We start from the raw sequence: 20,484 nt of genomic DNA, 5'->3' as shown, positions 1-20,484 counted from the left end.
CTGTAAATGAGTGGATTTTACGGCTTGTTATTCCTCGCACGACTGTCGTAAATCTAAACTTCCTTTGTTTTTCACCATCGACATTAGCTGTTCTTTTTGTGCTTTTTGATCTGAAGGTATTTGGTCGTGATTTATGATTATATTTTCTTGGCACTATACCTATCAGGCTCACCCTCTGGAGGCGTCCCTGGACAACTTGGACCCTGACATGATGTACCTGGTACACCTGAAGCCTAAAGCGAGGATCAGTGAAGAGGTGTTAGGGTGGGAGGAGCTACCCAAGTTTATTGCCTTCCTCAAACAGATGACCCGTGTCAAGAGAGTCCGCCTTATTCCTAAAATGGAGTGAGTACAAATAGTCTAAAGTACATCTTGTCAATAAAGAGCACCCAGCAGGAGATGTCCATATAATAAAGACTAAACAGAAGAACCTTATATGTCCTCTTTCACAGTGTCATGATAATACTTCACTTTCTCACAGTGAATGCTAAGTATATCAGATGTGACACTCGACACTTTCGCAGTACTGACTTAACATATAGATGTCCTTCCACTAAGTTTTTGTGAATGGAAGAAATGCTGGTATATTTTAGGCAAATCAATAAAATCTGATATTTCATCACTTAAATACTCATTTCATCACTTAATCCAAACCAAATTCAGAAGCTGTTTAGACATGCAGTTGATATGAACAAGATTGATCACAAAATTGGGTTATCTCCCCTACCGTGCTATATCATTAGTAAGCTGCTGTAGGTGTTGGTTATGAGCAAGGCACATTTTGAGGGTTGGGTTGCATTTTTTGTGTAAACTTATACTTAACCAGTAAACTGGGGAGCTTAAGCAATTTTTTTTTAGTTAATAGTATCATTTCTCACAACTCTAACCAGCAATCTATCTGGTTTCTCATCACCTATGATTTTGTCCATCATCGCAATCACATCATATTACATTCATGTAGTTCATATTTCAGATGTAGGTTACATGTCTGAATTGTTTCAGGCATGTAATTTTAAGGGTTTTGAAAGTATTTAGCATAATATTAATTTAAACTCCCTGACCTCCACTTCATGAAAAATGAGAGCATCGAACTTGCAGATGACATGGAAATGACTCCAATAAAAATTTAAAAATAGGAGTGTTTTTGAATACTGATACAGAAGTACCATACTTGATTGTTATTTTTGTCTTTAACACCTTGATGTACCTGTTATGATATTACCTGGATTTGAACATGTATCTTTGTCTTATTTAATGAAAAGAAATAATAATTTTCTTCGGACGTGCTTGGTAACTTTAAGAATCAACCATTAGTCTGGAATTCTGACTGGGGCATGGAATGCAGTATGGTAGAGCAACGGGAAACATCATGTCGCCACACACAGTGTCTGCATGATGTCAAGGGAAACCGTTGCATTCTTAAGTTATAGACATAACAACTTATGTAGGCTTAAATTGATAACATGGCACCCTTTCGATTTTCTCCATGTGTGCAATTTTGTTCCTAATTGAACTGAAACATCACAAAATTGAAAGGTAGGCTTTTAAATTTAAATTTTCTGTGGGATAAATTTATTGATGCATACATGTATATACATTTGGTCTGGTATTTCTTTTAATAAAGATCTTGGGTTCATGGTTCTGGGGTACACCTGATTCTCATGAACTACACCATGATGACCTATGTCCAGGATCTGGTACCTGCACAGTATGTTCAGATCTACAAGGTGAGGTTTTAATCATTGGTATTTAATGATATACTTTTAACTTTTGCTGGATCAGGGTCAAGGTGAACTTGTGTAAAAGTCCAAAAACACTGAAATTTAAAACAAATATAACTGTTAAAATCCGAGGTATCCTTATTTCTCCAGTTCTTTTTACCTGTTTTTACTGAAGCTATTTTGGTGTTCATTAATAAGTCCAGTCTTTATAGCATCTTTACGTTGCACCATCTTTACTCTATCAAGCAGCATCCCACAGGAGCCATATCGTGCCATGTACAGTGGAAATGGTTATGCATAACAAATAATGGTCTATTTTATGACGTTGCGGTGTACATCATCAGCGTATGGCGCTGCGTGCAGTGGAAATTGGCATTATGGGTCTTGATGTGTGTGGTCTTGAATAGTGTAAAATATAAGAGAATTACTGTATAGAGAGTAAATCCAAAGCAGTGATGCTAGTGTGATAGTTAGTAAATGGTCACTGGTGAAATATGGCCTCTTGTCAGTTTTCCTCAGTTAGGGTTTTAATCTATAGACTGTTCATGTGAATAGTAGCAAATTACACGCCTTCTTGCACCAAAGATTAAGCAGAATTAGGTAACAAAATTTAAACATTTAAACACAAATGAAATAAATAAATAACAGCAGTCCAAAGGCTGTATTCATGGTGGTTAACATTCCGGCCAGATCTGGTTTGTCATGTGAGTATTGTTAACATTTATTTATTTATTTGATTGTTGTTTTACGCTGACTAAAGAATATTTCACTTATACGACTGCGGCCAGCATTATGGCAGGAGTGTTGTTAAAGAGAAAAAAAAAAGTGTTTCCCTTTGACTATCAACTCACTCAGTGTTTCCCTTTGACTATCAACTCACTCAAGTCATGATTGTTAGAAACTCGGCCGATGACTGAATTTTTTGACTTGGTTACCTCCTCTCATTGCCTAGACAATGGGAGATGTTCTGAGAACTCTGTACATGTAAGATACGGTATTGTGTAGTAATTATCAGGCCTACTACACGTATGTAACTTCCGTTCTGCGGTACCGATCGTTGGGAATTACAAATACTTTTTAATACATTATAGATAGAAATGAAGATCATATGTGGTTTGCTAGACTCAAAATTCATTCACTTTCAATCTATCATATGTTGATTTGTGAGATTCAGGAGTGAACGTTACATTATGGGAACCTTTGCGCTTTCTCATTTGCCTGTTATGTCTTGTTGGGCAGACAGTTTAGAACAGTGACATGTTACCCTTTTAGAATTCTCTTAACTGACATTTCTCGAAAAATATTGGCTGAGAAGGTTTTATTAGGATTCCATGCAACTCATTCTTGTATTTAGCTGAACCAACTCAAAAATTCTGAATTTCTTATGGTGGTATGTCCACTGTCAATAAGTCCTCTCATGGTGCATTAATTGACAAATAATTGAACTTTGTTAGTTCTTTTTTTCTTCTTAGCACTCTTTAATGTATTTGTCTTTTCCAGCCTATGTTGACCTGGCCAGAATATCAGGAGTCAAACCTTCAGCTACTGCTGGAGAAAGAGGTGTCCATTCTACAAGATGAGGAGACAGCTGAAAGTGGAGGACAAACCAAGTCTATAGTCACATGATTTCACTCTTCTGTCACATGATCCCAGTCTACCGTCACATGATCACAGACTACAGTCATTGTATTCCCATCAGCCGTCACATGATCCCAGTCTACAGTCACAGGATCCTAGACTACAGTCACATGATCACAGACTACAGTCATAGTACCCCAGTCATCAGCAACATGATCCTAGTTAACAGTCACAGCATCCCAGCCTGAGATGTAATCCCAGCCTAGAGTCATATGATCTCAGATTACGGTGATCTGATATCCCAGCCTACATGTACATTCGTGGTGTCCCAGTCAGCAGTCACATAATCCCAGTCTGCAGTCATGATCTCTCGATGATGTCGAATGGTTTGTTTATTGTTACAGGATTTTAGAATGCAGTCACATGATCCAGTATAGACAGAAAATAAAATAGTCGAACGAGCTCAATTTGCAGTCTTGTGGTGTCCGCGCACACTGTACGCCCTTACTAAGAATATGTTCATATAGCCTAGATTTCACTCACTGACTGTTCTTTGTGTCAAAGGTTATGCTGGAGACAATAGCTCTCTGTTCCTAGTACATGCATTTGTACATGTACATGAGTGTTCAAACTCAATCACACACAACTTTCACTGTACAACATAACCAGTACCCTTTCACTGTACAACATAACCAGTATCCTTTCACTCTACAAAGCAACCAGTATTTTTTCACTGTACAACATATCCATTGTCCTTTCACTGTACCACATAACCAGTATCCTTTCACTGTACAACGCAACCAGTATCCTTTCGCTGTACAACATAACCATTATCCTGCGGAAGAGGAATTGAAGTAAAGATGAAAATGTTATAGTATACAGTGCAATCAAAACTCCGTACGCCTGAATGGAAATGATGAACATGCATGGGTGAATGAAAACAGCTGTGGTAAAAAGTAAATTTTGATTAGATTGACACTAAGCATACCACTGTGTAATGTACATCAAGTACATTTAGTGACAAATCAGCCGTACAGCAGCTAGTTACATACCACCTACATGATATGATACAAATGTGAGGAAAAAGATACATGCAGCTTTAGCAGACATCACAGATGTGGAGCAGGGCAGTGGACTATACAACTGTGAGACAAATGATACGAAGTTTTAGCAGATATCACAGGCTTGGACAGGGCAATGGGTGGCACAAATGTGAGACAAATGATGCAAGGATGTAGTGGCTATTACAGATGTGGACAGGGCATGGATGACACAAATGTGAGACAAATGATACAAGGATGTGGTGGCTATTAGAGGTGTGAAGCAGGGCTGTGGATGACACAAATGGGAGACAAATGGAACAAGGCTGTAGTGGCTATTTGAGGTGTGAAGCAGGGCTGTGGATGACACAAATGTGAGACAAATGATACAAGGCTGAAGTGGCTATTAGAGGTGCGAAGTGGGGCTGTGGATGACACAAATGTGAGACAAATGGTACAAGGCTGAAGTGGCTATTAGTGGTGTGAAGCAGGGCTGTGGATGACACAAATGTGAGACAAATGATACAAGGCTGAAGTGGCTATTAGAGGTGCGAAGCAGGGCTGTGGATGACACAAATGTGAGACAAATGATACAAGGCTGAAGTGGCTATTAGAGGTGCGAAGCAGGGCTGTGGATGACACAAATGTGAGACAAATGATACAAGCTGAAGTGGCTATTAGAGGTGTGAAGCAGGGCTGTGGATGACACAAATGTGAGACAAATGGTACAAGGCTGAAGTGGCTATTAGAGGTGCGAAGCAGGGCTGTGGATGACACAAATGTGAGACAAATGATACAAGGCTGAAGTGGCTATTAGAGGTGCAAAGCGGGGCTGTGGATGACACAAATATGAGACAAATGATACAAGGCTGTAGCAGATATTACAAATCTGGACAGGACTGTGGATGACAAGTGTGAGACAGATGACTCATAGATGGAACAGATGTGAGTGTGGTTGTGGATTACACAGGTAATCCATGTAGTTGTAGCAGATATTACAGATGTAGACAGGGCGGATGACAAGTGTGAGACAAATGACACGTAGATGGAACAGATGTGAGCGCGGTTGTGGATTACACAGGTAATCCATGTAGTAGTAGCAGATATTACAGATGTAGACAGGGCGGATGACAAGTGTGAGACAAATGACACGTAGATGGAACAGATGTGAGCGCGGTTGTGGATTACACAGGTAATCCATGTAGTAGTAGCAGATATTACAGATGTAGACAGGGCGGATGACAAGTGTGAGACAAATGACACGTAGATGGAACAGATGTGAGCGCGGTTGTGGATTACACAGGTAATCCATGTAGGCGTAGCAGATATTACAGATGTGGACAGAGCAGTGCATAATATAAGTGTGATGTGGATTACAGTGTTTAGCCGATTATGCAAAAATTCAAATGTTATATTGAAGCAAGTGGTGATGTAAAATTATTGCTGAAATGCAGTGTGAGCAGACAGGCTCATGAATTTCAGTATGTGTGTAAATGATACTACACATTCTTCAAGTGCAACTGCGGATTCTTGCAGTGTTTGGACATGCATACCTGTGTTACCTTGTGGAATTACGGCCTAGGTGCTTGGGAATTTACTGGATGAACCTTCCCAACCAACCAGGTGAGATTCGTTGTGTCTAAGGAAAAGTGAGCTATAAAAGCTTGCCCATGTAGTGTACATACATGTACCATTGAAACATGTCAATTTAATTTTGACCATCCGGACAGTAATAAAGTCACTATAATTTTTTCATTTTTGGAAATAGTATTTTCGCGTGTATGTGATTGCAGTGTGTACCTATAGACAGCCATGTTTTGGTTGGTGTCCTATATTTAGTGGAGTCCCATCCTTTAATCAAAAGGGACAAGAGACCAGTCTTGGAGTAGCTGTCAATATGTGGCAGTTTATGCAGTCTTATACTTGTTGTCATCCACAGGTATGATGTGCAAATCTATACAGTCACAGTAATATCTGTGGGAAAGTTCATCAGTAACTAACCAAAGGTCGATGGATTTATAACATCTCCACCCATAATACTGACTGCTGGTACATGTGTTGGAAGTGAAAAAGTCTTGAGTATATGCATGTACCTGGTACATGTATGTATAGTGTTAAGCTACAATCCATCACTCGTTATTCCTTATGCTTTAGTTTTAAAATTACGCTCACCAATCAGCTAGCCGCTTGTCTTTGTAAGAGGTTGCGGAGTTAGATTGTGGCATTATCATGTGTATTTGGGAGGTTTGTCACACCTAAACACATATCTTTTCAAAACAGCAAATCAGAATCTTTGTAACATCAAGTTAGGGGAAGGGGTTAAGCATACAGATGTGGTAGGGTTAGTCCTCCTTCCACTGTTTTTTCCTCTAAAAGTTATTTTGTCTGAACAGGTGAGAAATAATGCAACAAAAAACCCTTTGCAGGGTCTGTTGAACATATTTTCAGGATAAACGGCAGCATGGAGATGCCACAGCAATGAATAGTTTATAATGAAAACATCGAAGCTCATACAGGTGTACATGTAATGCTAAAATCTCCAAAGCTATAAAGCATGTAACCCGTACTACATTGATACTGGTGGTACATGTACAGTGTCTCCTGAATTTTTTTGCATGGAAAGCAGCACTGGGCTATTTTATACATATACCTGTAGGATAATGTACAGACAGGCCTGTTGTTGTGGGGTTTAAGTCAAAACTGGGGAGCAGGATCTATGTGTGGCTTATTGAGAGTAGGTGCACAACGGGCTTGTAGGGGAGTTGGGTTCTGTATTAGGGTGGGGATGTTGTGACTTGTATGGAAGTCAACTCCAGGTGACTGCAGTGCCTGAAATATTGCTTTTCCTCACCATGATTTGCCAAAGACCTAATGATTTTATTTTAAAGTTATATTCTCAGGCTTCAAGTACAGTATGACAGTAGGCTTCTTGATGAGTGATGACTCACTTCTATTTACATGTTCATCATATATCAAGGTTTGGCTTCAATGCTGTTCTTAGACATAGAATTTCTACTAGATTCCTTTGTAGGGCCTTAATGGTTGACAGTGTTTGTGAGGTATAGGCTTAGTCTTACATTCACTGAAGACCACTGTGTTGTCTTTTGCCAATATATGGCATGCATGCTGAACATCAAATGTGGTAAAAAGTTGGTGGCAAAGATTGATGACTTACTTGTGAGGCTATAGACTTAGTCTTATGTTCATTGAAGACCACTATGTTGTCTTTCACCAATAAATGGCATGCATGCTGAATGTCACACCTGGTAAATAGATGGTGCCAAGGATTGGTGGCTTACTTTTGAGGCTAATGGCTGAGCTTTATGTTCAATGAAGACCTCTGTGTTGCCTTCACCAATATATGGCATGCAAGCTGAACATCAGATGTGGTAAAAAGTTGATGCCAAGGATTGGTGGCTTACTTGTGAGGCTATAGACTTAGTCTTATGTTCACTGTAAACCACTATGTTGTCTTTCACCAATAAATGGCATGCACCTGAATATCGCAGGTGGTAAAAAGTTGGTACCAAGGATTGGTGCCAAGGGTTGGTGCCAAGAATTGGCGCCAAGGGTTGGTGGCTTACTTGTGAGGCTTTCTTGCTTACTTGTGAGGTTTACTTGAGCATCCTGGTTACCTCCACCCGGTAAACCTGACCACTATTATATAAGCGAGTATGACAACAATCAAATAAATAATTAATCAGTACTGTGTTTTATTTACATCCTGTTGATTGTTGTAAAGTAGCCATTATCGGGTATCTCATGCATGGTTGGTTGAGGTCACACTTTACCAACCATGGAGGCCTTAGATTAAACAACAGTGTCACATACTGTGGGAGACGCAACTGTTCAGAATGTTGACAGAAACAGAAAATGTGTTATGATGAATCAGCAAGACTTGGAAGACATGCGTGTTATTTCCTGCAGAGCATATTTACATGATTACAAATCGGCAGACCAGGACATTCAGGATAAATTCCTGAACTACTATATAGAAATTCTCATCAAATTATCTCCATGCATTAGTGGGACTCTAAAAAAAAAACGCTAAACATATACTGATACAGTTATGAAGGTGTGTCAGGTATGTGGATATACTCTTATCTGTTACACTTGACATTTGTTGATGCACAAATTAAGCTATGATTCACCACAACAGGTGATGCCATTGATGTACATTGAATGTAGGTGTTTCGCAATACCTTTCGGGTGTAGCCTAACCTAAGGTCAAGGTCAAACCATTTCTGTTGATGATGAAATACAAGTACTGTTACTGATGCTTCTTTTACCTGCTGTTGTATAGGATTGTATCTTAAATTAGATGTATTTACATCATCTTTGTTTTCAACACTACATGTGCCATAGGCCACCCCATTCAGAGACCTGGAATTCGAAGATCTGTGTGCATGTCTTTAGCTATACATTTAATTTATTTATCCCATCAAAAAGAAAGAAATACAAATGATCATTTGAGATTTATATCCTCAAGATTGTTTATGGAATCATTTTGGAAGTATTTTGTGTGGTACAGCATGTGCAGTAGCAGTAACTAATAAAATGCATGCCAACAAATATAGTAATATGAACTGGTTAGAGCAGAGAGCTTACAGTGCCCAAATGGAGGAAAACTTAGACCCATAAAGTTGATGGACACACAAATAACTTTTTAATCATACCTACATGTATGATTGTTTACATTTTAGTCCTCTACAACTGAACATGTATATGTAGGCCTAAACCTGTCCATGTCTACACCAGATTTGGAACAGTGTTAAATATACTTTGCACCTCTCACCAATGCGGTCGCTGTGAGTTCAAGTCCAGCTCATGCTGGCTTCCTCTCCGGCCGTAAGTGGGAAGGTCTGTCAACAACCTGCGGATGGTCGTGGGTTTCCCCCGGGCTGTGCCTGGTTTCCACCCACTCATTGTTTCACCCACTTATACGATGGCTGGCCGCCATCGTATAAGTGAAATATTCTTGAGTACGGCGTAAAACACCAATCAAAAAAAAAAAAAAAATCCACCGTTAGAGTGAACTGAGATTACCGACCACACTGTTTTCATGCTACCTTACATGTAGCTCTTGGATTGTTGCATTAAAATGTGAAATTCTGGTGGAAATTGAAGCCACAATTGATAATGAATACTTACTCCAGTTGTTAAGTTAGCATAGTATTTAATACTAAGAGAAAACAATTTAAAATTGTGTTGTGTGTTTATGATTTTGTTGAGTATACATTGTACACCTATGGTATGGTATATGCATTACATATTTTCAAAGAGCAGGAAATCCTGTGTCAGCATTAAGTTACCTGCCCTATTTACATGTACATACATACAATGTGGATGTGTTCTAGGTCAAAAAATGATTATTATTATAATTTTGTTGAGTACACATTGTACACCTATGGTATGGTATATGCGTTCCTTTAATAGTACAGGTTGTTGATGGTTGTGGGTTACCCCGGCAACTTACTGCCCCCCCCCCCCCCCCCAACCCAAGACTCTGCTCAATGGAACACCAATTAAATAGATAAATGAATCCTTTAGTAATATTAGTATAGTACACCTACATTTGTATATTTATGCTTGTGCTAAGCTACTTCTAGAAATGTTCACATTCCTGTGAACATGGGGTTACATATTTTCAAAGAGCAGGAAATCCTGTGTCAGGTTTAAGTGACCTGCCCTCTTTACATGTACATACAGGTACAGGTACATACAATGTGGGTGTTTTCTAGGCCAAAGAATGATTACCTTTAAATTCATGAATGAGCCAGCTAGTGGGAATTTATTGTTAATTTACTTCTGTGTTTGTTCTATGTAGTAGTGCTGCATGCACCTTATATGACAGTCACTACAGTGGCAGTGTTAATCATCTGTATAAACACATAGTAAACACATCTTCTTAAATAGTTTTGAAAAGAAAAACTGATTGTATAATACTTGAAAAATTACCTTAAAATTTGAAGGGAATGTCCCAGTTAAAGCCACAGACAGTGTTTTCATTGTCCCAGTAACCTGCACTCATTGAATACGCTACATGTATATGCAGGTATTGTAACATACCTTTACTTGTGTGATGTGATTATATTTAATTTAGTTACAGTTCTTGATTAGGATTATACAGCTCATTTCTGTAAAACTCCTGAGTCCCTGTAATAATAGGAATAATGTAGGAACTGTAATAATTTTAGTTATACACACATGTACATGTACTTTTGCGAATTTGCTTACGCATCATGCAAATTATGAGTCTTCAATTATGTTACACTGACAGGTACACCTCTCAACTTTAGCACTTTATCAAATCTCATACCGAAATACATTTAATCTACATTTTCAGGTGTGAAGAATAAAATAGCTTTAGGGAGCGGGTGATGATCACATGGTTAGAGGCGTTTGCCTTTCAATCTCGAGGACACACAAGGTGTAGGTTCAAATCCAACATTGGGCAGGGAATTTATAAATTCCCTGCTCTCATTGCCTGTGGGGTCTTGTTGACAATGAGTGGTTGACAATGCTCCCATGAACATTTGCGCAAGTTTGTTGAAAACCCATTGATTTCCGCAGTATAGTATGAAAATCTGTAGGTTAGGTATGGGCAGTTATTTACCTGTGGAAAGTTGGTTATTTCCACAGAGCACTCCTGTTTCCTCTACCCATAAAACTGATTGCTGTCATTTGTGAAATATTCATGACCATGGCCTGCAATCGTGTAAGTGAAATATTCTTGAGTACGGCGTAAAACACCAAAGAAATCAACTTGTGGCTTTGGGTAGCCCTACTGCTTTAGTCTACCAGTTGAGGTATCAAGTCAGTGATAAGGGCTTTGTTGTTACTATTAGTGTCCAGTTTTGAAATCTACATGTACATTTATGTATGTTTGATATACTTTGTGACGATTGTCTAATAGCTGCGTTTGTGTTCTGAATTTAAATATGGTAATAAGTTTAACCAGAAATTTCAAGATTTTACTGAAAATGAGAAAAACAAATAATGTGTAAATTCAAACAACGTATCCTTTCTTTTGGCTATGAGTCTATCATCAGTAAATTAAAGGTACAATACAATAGTCCAAGCATCTGAAACCAATATTTTATTTCTTCACTCATTTATGGAACTATGCTCTTGGAAACATACATGCATGTGCTACATACCTGGCAGTCTTAGAAAATCCTGTTTATCCCTTTTCTTTCTTAATTTTTAATTACCATTTATTTTTCTCTTTTTTTTTGCCATTATAAGGGCCTAACAGGTCCACTTAATATTTGTTTTTTTGTTTGTTTGAAGTTGGATCAATCTCTTATGAATGTTAAATGTTTCCATCAAAAGTATCACTGAATGCTTTTTTGTGCTTGTGGAAATGCAGTTTTACTCACCAAACTTCAAATGAAGCACAGTAATTCCTTTTTTATTATCTCCAGCTTAACAATATATATATACATGTATATCTATGTGGTTGTTATATCTAAAAGATATTTGTGGAACATAATGAATGCATGGTGGGATTTGAACTACTAACACTTTAACTAAGTGCAATGTGGTGAATGCATGATGTGGTAACCACAGTATTCAGTAGTGCACAGATTTCTTTTCTGATAAGTTGAAGAATAAACAATATGATTATCAATGTGATATTTTGAACTTTGTTGCATCTTTATTGGTATATTACTTTAGATTAAGTGCATGGTTGTGAGTGTAGGTTTGTTTGGTATATTATACATGCAGGAACATAGCAGGTTTGACCTATAAAGATGGTGTTTATGATATATAGGCGCGGCTTTGCGGCCCAAATTGACTCAGGGTGCACAAACTTAAGTTCTGAATGTTCCTGGGTAACTCCCAGAAAATACCCATGTGTTTTTCATGGATTCAGAAGTTTGACACACCTTGTGATGGAACAGACGTTGACAAAATGTGTTTGTGAAGACAGGACTAGCTAGTAAACAAATTGTCATGCAGCCAAAATTTCCAGATGTTGTGATGGGAATTATGTATACAGTGTATATTTCTCACTGACCCAATAATTTACGTATGTTTGGAATAGTGAATTTTAATCTTAGATTGTATGACTCATGGTATTTCTGGTGCATGTACTTGTGGGATTTTTAAGTTTTGACCAGAAAGAATCTAGGAAAATCAAGAAAATGAGAAAGAAAGACACTGTGTGTAAGAGGTATAGTCCCACACTATGACAAAATGACACAGACGTCTCGATCATAAATGGATGTAAATCTACGTCTTCTTCAATATGACGGGGTAGAACATACCCCAACCCTTCAACCTTTTCAAACACCTCTGCAACCAGTATTTTGAAGTATTCTGAGAGAACTATGGGGCATGGACTAGGGAAATAATTTGCACAGTTTTAAGAAGCATCTTTAATGAACCATACAAGTCATTTTGAGCATCATTTTCAAAATAATTCTGTGTGTAAATTCCTCTGAAAAAGTGTTCTAGTGGTTGTAGAGGGTGAAGATTCACAGTACATGTACACTCATCCATGTACTGTACTTCAACCTTTTCACATGCTTGCAGGGTGCTTGTTTGTTTGAGGATATTCTGAAGGCATGTGAAGTCAGATAAACTTATACTTTGTGTAAAGCCCTGGATTTTGGCCAGTCCTACCAATGTTGTTATGTCTCCAAAATCAGATTAAAAATGTGCATAAACTGTACTGTAAGTTGCTCTTTGATGCGCGAAAAGGTGGAGGAGGTATTGAGCTTGGGTTTTAAATACATCTACATGTAGAGTACAATAACATGAGGGAAATTATTCCCTCTGTGTTGAATTAATGACAGTTAATTGCCAAATTCACTTCCTCCATGTACATGTATGTCTCTTTTGTGTATAAGAATCCTTGACCTGAAGTTTTCCATTTCTGTGTCTCCTACAGGCAAACTCTTTGGTACATGTAGCCTTACTTTATAGCTCAGTGTCTGACGGTAGACTTTGCGGGCATCCATCTTAATGGCCATGCATGCAGACAGGGCTACTCCTAACAGTGACTGCTTTTGTGGCTTAATGGTTAGAGCATCGATGTCGGGAGACCTCGGGATCAAATTCAGGTCAGGTCATACCAAAGAAAAAAAAATGGTACTTTGCTTAGCGCTCAGCACTCTGAGGTTTAATAGAGCAAGGAAATATAGGTGGTTGGCCCGATATTAGTGCAGTGTGACTGGGTGGGGTGTCGTGTGTCTTCGGCATGATACGTCAGTGGCGACAGCACTTTGGTGGCATGGACTTGTTCTGCCACAAGAAGACACAGTATATGTACTCCTCCTCGTCGTATGATCGAAAAATTGTAAAGGACGTTAAACCCCAAGCATATGAACATACGTATATACATACCTACTACCCAAATACATACCTACTACCCAAATACATACCTGTACATGTGCCTACTACATAATGTGCATACCTACTACATCATGTGCATACCTACTACATCATGTGCATACCTGCTACCCATTACATAATGTGCATACCTACTACATAATGTACATACTTATTACATAATGTGCATACCTACTAAACAATGTACATACCTACTACATAATGTACATACCTACTACATAATGTATGTACATACTGCATAATGTACATACCTATTACATAATGTACATACCTACTGCATTATGTACATACCTACTACATAATGTACATACCTACTACATATTGTACATACCTACTACATCATGTACATACCTACTACATCATGTGCATACCTACTACCTATTACATAATGTACATACCTACTACATAATGTACATACCTACTACATCATGTGCATACCTACTACCTATTACATAATGTACATACCTACTACATAATGTACATACCTACTACATAATGTGCATACCTACTACATATTGTACATACCTACTACATATTGTACATACCTACTACATCATGTGCATACCTACTACATCATGTGCATACCTACTACCTATTACATAATGTACATACCTACTACATAATGTACATACCTACTACATAATGTGCATACCTACTACATATTGTACATACCTACTACATAATGTACATACCTACTACATCATGTGCATACCTACTACCTATTACATAATGTACATACCTACTACATAATGTACATACCTACTACATAATGTGCATACCTACTACATATTGTACATACCTACTACATCATGTGCATACCTACTACATCATGTGCATACCTACTACCTATTACATAATGTACATACCTACTACATAATGTACATACCTACTACATAATGTGCATACCTACTACATATTGTACATACCTACTACATCATGTGCATACCTACTACATCATGTGCATACCTACTACCTATTACATAATGTGCATACCTACTACATAATGTACATACTTATTACATAATGTGCATACCTACTACATAATGTGCGTACCTACTACATAATGTACATACCTACTACATAATGTACGTACCTACTACATAATGTGCGTACCTACTACATAATGTACATACCTACTGCATAATGTACATACCTACTACATAATGTACATACCTACTGCATAATGTGCATACCTACTGCACAATGTACATACCTACTGCATAAAGTACATACCTACTGCATAATGTACATACCTACTACATAATGTCCATACCTACTACATAATGTACATACCTACTGCATAATGTACATACCTACTGCATAATGTACATACCTACTACACAATGTACATACCTACTGCATAATGTACATACGTACTACATAATGTACATACCTACTACACAATGTACATACCTACTAGATAATGTACATACCTACTGCATAATGTACATACCTACTACATAATGTACATACCTACTACTTAATGTACATACTACATAATGTCCATACCTACTACATAATGTACATACCTACTGCATAATGTACATACCTACTGCATAATGTACATACCTACTACACAATGTACATACCTACTGCATAATGTACATACTTACTACATAATGTACATACCTACTACACAATGTACATACCTACTAGATAATGTACATACCTACTGCATAATGTACATACCTACTACATAATGTACATACCTACTACTTAATGTACATACTACATAATGTACATACCTACTACATAATGTACATACTTATTACATAATGTACATACCTACTAAACAATGTACATACCTACTGCATAATGTACATACCTACTACATAATGTACATACCTACTGCATAATGTACATACTGCATAATGTACATACCTACTACATAATGTACATACTTATTACATAATGTACATACCTACTAGATAATGTACATACCTACTGCATAATGTACATACCTACTACATAATGTACATACCTACTGCATAATGTACATACTGCATAATGTACATACCTACTACATAATGTACATACCTACTGCATAATGTACATACCTACTACATAATGTACATACCTACTGCATAATGTACATACCTACTGCATAATGTACATACCTACTACATAATGTACATACCTACTGCATAATGTACATACTTACTGCATAATGTATATACCTACTACATAATGTACATACCTATTGCATAATGTACATACCTACTGCACAATGTACATATCTACTGCACAATGTACATACCTAGTGCATAATGTACATACCTACTGCACAATGTACATACCTACTGCACAATGTACATACCTACTGCATAATGTACATACCTACTGCACAATGTACATACCTACTGCACAATGTACATACCTACTGCATAATGTACATACCTACTGCGAGTCCCTGGCTGGCCGTGGAACTAGCCTTTGTGCTCTCAGCTTTTGTTTAGTGGTCACCCAGTCTGAAGGTGGTGCGACATTACGTTCTGTCGCTCTTAGAGGCAGGACATATTCACTAGCCTCTCTGTAAATAGACTGTACATAGTTAAGTGCATTTCCACTTTGTAATATTGTATCTATTTTGCACTCAGCATCCACACTGTTCCAAACGCATAGTTGTGGTCCTCTCTTTAGGGTAGTAGTTCTCGCCCTGGCCCACAATGTTGTGGGCAAGGCGAGTAAATAGACCCTTAAGCCTTAACCTTGTAATACAGGGAGGTGTACAACCGGTTGAAGTATACAATCAGCTAAAGGAGTTAGTGGGGAGTGGGCCTAATGTCTTAAAGGGACTAATCAATGTCTCTAGAGATGTCTGGAATTTTACAGCGGCTACGCGAACTGTGAAGGAACAGCTGTTGACTAGCAGCTTCTCATTCAAAGGGGTAGATTGTCCAATATATAATGTGGAGGAGCAAAGGCTCCTGGTTAGATCTCGATGTCTGATCGAGGTGCCCGATGACACTATTCCAGGTTTGAGGTCCCAGTATGGCACGGTCCATCACGTCAGCCAGGAACATTACCTTTTTGATAGGTCACTTGAGAATGGTATGCGCCGTATTTACATGAGTGGTGTGACCGAGATCATTCCACAATCAATTTCGGTTGGGAATTTTAGAATTCCTTTGTGGTACAGAGGTCAGGTCCGTGCCTGTCACATCTGTGATAGCGCAGAACATTTCAAGGCCGACTGTCCTTTAAAGGATAAATGCCTCAAGTGTAAACAGGCAGGCCACTTTCAAAAGGACTGCCCGTTGAGCGATGAAAATGACAATGGCAATAATGACGATAACGATTGCAATGATAATAATGATGATGATAAAGATAGTAATGTTTATGAAGTTGAAGGTGACAATAAAGATGAGAATGAAGGTCGAGGAGATGATGATGGTAATTATAGTGAGGGACATGGGGATGATATGGAAATTGGGGTTTCTGGCGAGTCTGTTCCTTCCAGTCAACAAAATAAAGGGACTTTGGATAACTCTGCTACTGACAACGAGGAAGCTGGAGAGTGGCAAGTTGTCACTAACTCCATGTCCTCCAGCAAAAAGATTCGACATAAGCGCATTGATGCTACAAATAAGGTCAGGAAGTTAAGCAGATCGCCAGTAGTAGGTGGGCCCCAGAGCCTTTGCGAGGCATCTCAGATGTCAAATAGCCCGGAGTGGGTTGTCAGTATGAGTCAAATCTCGAATACCTCCTCACCCCCTAGATCGTCAGAAATTTCGAATACTACGCCATCCTGCATTAAGGAGACGCAATCCAGTGGCGTGACGCCCTCCAAAGGTGCACTTGGTAAGAGCCCGTCCTTATGGGGTAGCACGTTCAGCCCTGACCCGTCTACAATGTCACAGTTAGACACTAGAGATATAGCAGATTGCCTTGATCCTCAGGGAAGCTCTCAGCAATCTGATATGTCTAGGGCTGGTGGAGAATCCAATATGGAGGAATCTCTTTCGGAAATGGATGCACCCGAAGACTTGCCTGCCTATACCAATGGCAAGGGTGAGGTCTTGGTACCTGTCTCAACATCCCTGGGGTCATATTATCGCACATTGCGACGAGACTCTAAAGTTGACATGGTTAAAAAACAGAGGAACTTGATAACGTTGTCAGAGGAGGATTTTGCTGAACGTAGGGCAGTGATGTATAAGAAGTCCAGAAAAAAGAAAAAGAATAGATAAATATTAATAATGGCTACTACAAAGATCTTACAGTGGAACTGTAGAGGATTGAGGTGTAACCTGGCAGAGCTCCAGATGTTAGCTCAAGACCTCAATCCTATAGCTTTTAGCTTGCAGGAAACTCTGATGACTGATCCTAGTTATCAATGTCGAGGTTATGTATCTCATCACGCTGTTGCCACGTCTACGAATGGAAAGGCATCAGGGGGTTCTTCTCTTTTGATTAGGCAGGGTGTAATACACAATAGAATGGCACTGAACACCGATTTGCAGGCGGTGGCAGTGCGTATCACACTGGGTATAGTATTAACAATCTGTTCTATTTATATACCACCTTCTTCTACTCTTCACCAACAAGAGCTGCAAAATTTATATGATCAATTACCTAAACCGTGTCTTCTTTTGGGTGACTTTAATGCCCATAGTGTTCTCTGGGATGACTCTAAACGTAACCAGAAGGGCTCTGTATTGGAGGATTTTATATCTAATAACTCTCTATGCGTCTTAAATGATGGCACACATACTTACCTTCATCCTGCATAGGGCATTTATTTCGGTCCTTGATTTAGCTTTGGCTGATGCAGGGCTAAGATTGGAATTCAGCTGGAGCGTCCATGATGATCTGTGCGGAAGCGACCACTTCCCCACCATACTTACCCTTGAGGAGCCGGTATCTTCCTCCCTTCCACGCTTAAATTATGATAAAGCAGACTTTAAGTGAAACACTTACTAGCGACCTTTTTCTTGATGCAGTTGATCCTATCCAGTTATTCTCGGATCAGCTAATCGATGTAGCCTCCAAATGTATCCCGAAATTTTGTGCGGTTCCCCGTATTAAGAAACCGTGGTTCACGGAGGGCTGTAAACGAGCTAGGCATTTCAGGAAACATGCTGAGCGCGTGTACCGATGTAGACCACCTCCCGGTAATTTAGACGATGTTAGGCGTACTCGAGCTGAAGCCCGTAGGACTATCAAACGGTCCAAACGTGACTCTTGGAAACGTTATGTTTCTAAGATTAATCATCGTACCCCTATGTCAAAAGTCTGGAATATGATCCAACGCATCAAAGGCAAGGGATCCAATGTCACTGTCAATCATCTTAAAGACGGGAATAATTCTTTGACAGAAAAACTTGACATAGCCAATAGGTTGGGCGCTTCTTTTGCGCACCATTCGTCTTCACATAATTACTTGCCTCAGTTCCAGCGTAACAAGGAACGGACCGAGGCAAGTCCTCTTGATTTTACATCCTCAAATGAAGAATCCTACAATGCTACATTTTCTCTACATGAACTATCCGCATCCCTGAGCAAGGCCCATGACTCAACTCCAGGGCCAGATGATATCCACTATCAGCTTTTACGATACCTTCCAGAATCTTCCTTGAGGGTGCTTCTTGGAATTTTTAATACCATTTGGATTTCCGGGAATTTTCCTGCCTCATGGCAAAACGCTATTATTGTCCCCATCCCAAAGCCCGGAAAGGATTCTACCGATCCAAATAACTATTGTCCTTTTTCCTTAACCAGTTGTGTATGCAAGACTATGGAGAGGATGATTAACAATCGCTTGGTTTGGTTTTTGGAGACTAATGAGTTGATAAGCGATATTCAATGTGGATTTCGAAAGAATCGCAGTACTGTTGATCACCTTGTTCGTCTAGAATGCTTTATTAAGAACGGTATCGTTAATCGTGACCATGTCGTATCTGTCTTTTTTGATCTGGAAAAGGCATATGACACTACTTGGAAATATGGCATTATGAAAGATATGCATGGATTTGGACTTAGAGGTCGGCTTCCTGACTTTATTCGTAAATTCTTAGACCATCGTCACTTCCAAGTTCGGGTTGGGGCTACCCTATCTGACTACTTTAAACAAGATCAGGGGGTTCCTCAAGGCAGCATTTTATCAGTTACTCTCTTTAGCATTAAGATTAATAGCCTTGCCAGAGTTTTATCTCCTAGTATGAATGCGTCCCTTTTTGTGGACGATATTGGTATCTCTTGTCAAGGCAAAGGTATGCACACTATTGAGAGACAGCTGCAGATTTGCCTTAACAAAATCCATGCCTGGGCACTGGAGAACGGATTTTAAGTTCTCCAAGTCGAAGACTAACTGTGTACACTTTTGTCGGAAGTACTTCCCCCATGAAGACCCCAAGGTATTTTTAGATGTGTCCCCCATCAAGATAGGGTAGCCAGAGGCAAAATTCCTCGGGGTGATCTTCGATAAGCACCTTACATTTAAATCTCACATTAATTATCTTAGAGCCAGATGCCTAAAGGCGCTTGATATTTTGAAGGTTGTCTCTAGTGCTCGATGGGGAGGGGATCATGAAACCCTACTTCAGCTCTATCAAGCACTGATTCGTTCTAAGCTAGACTATACCTGCAGTGTTTATGGAGGTGCGTCATGCTCCCAGTTGAAGAAACTCAATACTGTACATCACCAGGCCCTACGGTTGTGCTTAGGTGCTTTCCGTACCTCTCCTGTGGAGAGTCTGTATGTTGAGGCAAACGAGCCTCCCCTGGAGCTTCGGAGAACTAAACTATCCTTACAGTATATCACCAAGCTTAGAGCCAATCCATCC

General features: G+C 39.1%; 1 protein-coding gene across 2 annotated transcripts in view; it reads left to right on the top strand.

Moving 5' to 3' along the window:
• Positions 1-20,484, top strand: part of LOC135466479 (mediator of RNA polymerase II transcription subunit 6-like) — a 59,781-nt gene that overhangs the window by 10,190 nt on the left and 29,107 nt on the right. Inside the window, exons 7-9 of one of the 2 annotated variants that reach the window (XR_010444122.1) lie at positions 167-345; positions 1,625-1,727; positions 3,222-5,962. Coding sequence is in view for 1 of the 2 variants with exons in the window: in XM_064743975.1 (XP_064600045.1) it covers positions 5,833-5,962 (130 nt within the window). In the remaining variant the exon portion in view is untranslated. Of the gene's footprint in view, positions 1-166; positions 346-1,624; positions 1,728-3,221; positions 5,963-20,484 lie in introns of those variants that run through there. The other variant, XM_064743975.1, reaches the window with a different exon arrangement.

This window comes from Liolophura sinensis, chromosome 6 (genome assembly GCF_032854445.1).
Source record: "Liolophura sinensis isolate JHLJ2023 chromosome 6, CUHK_Ljap_v2, whole genome shotgun sequence".
NCBI lineage: Eukaryota > Metazoa > Mollusca > Polyplacophora > Chitonida > Chitonidae > Liolophura > Liolophura sinensis.
This window is presented reverse-complemented; position numbering and strand designations above follow the sequence as displayed.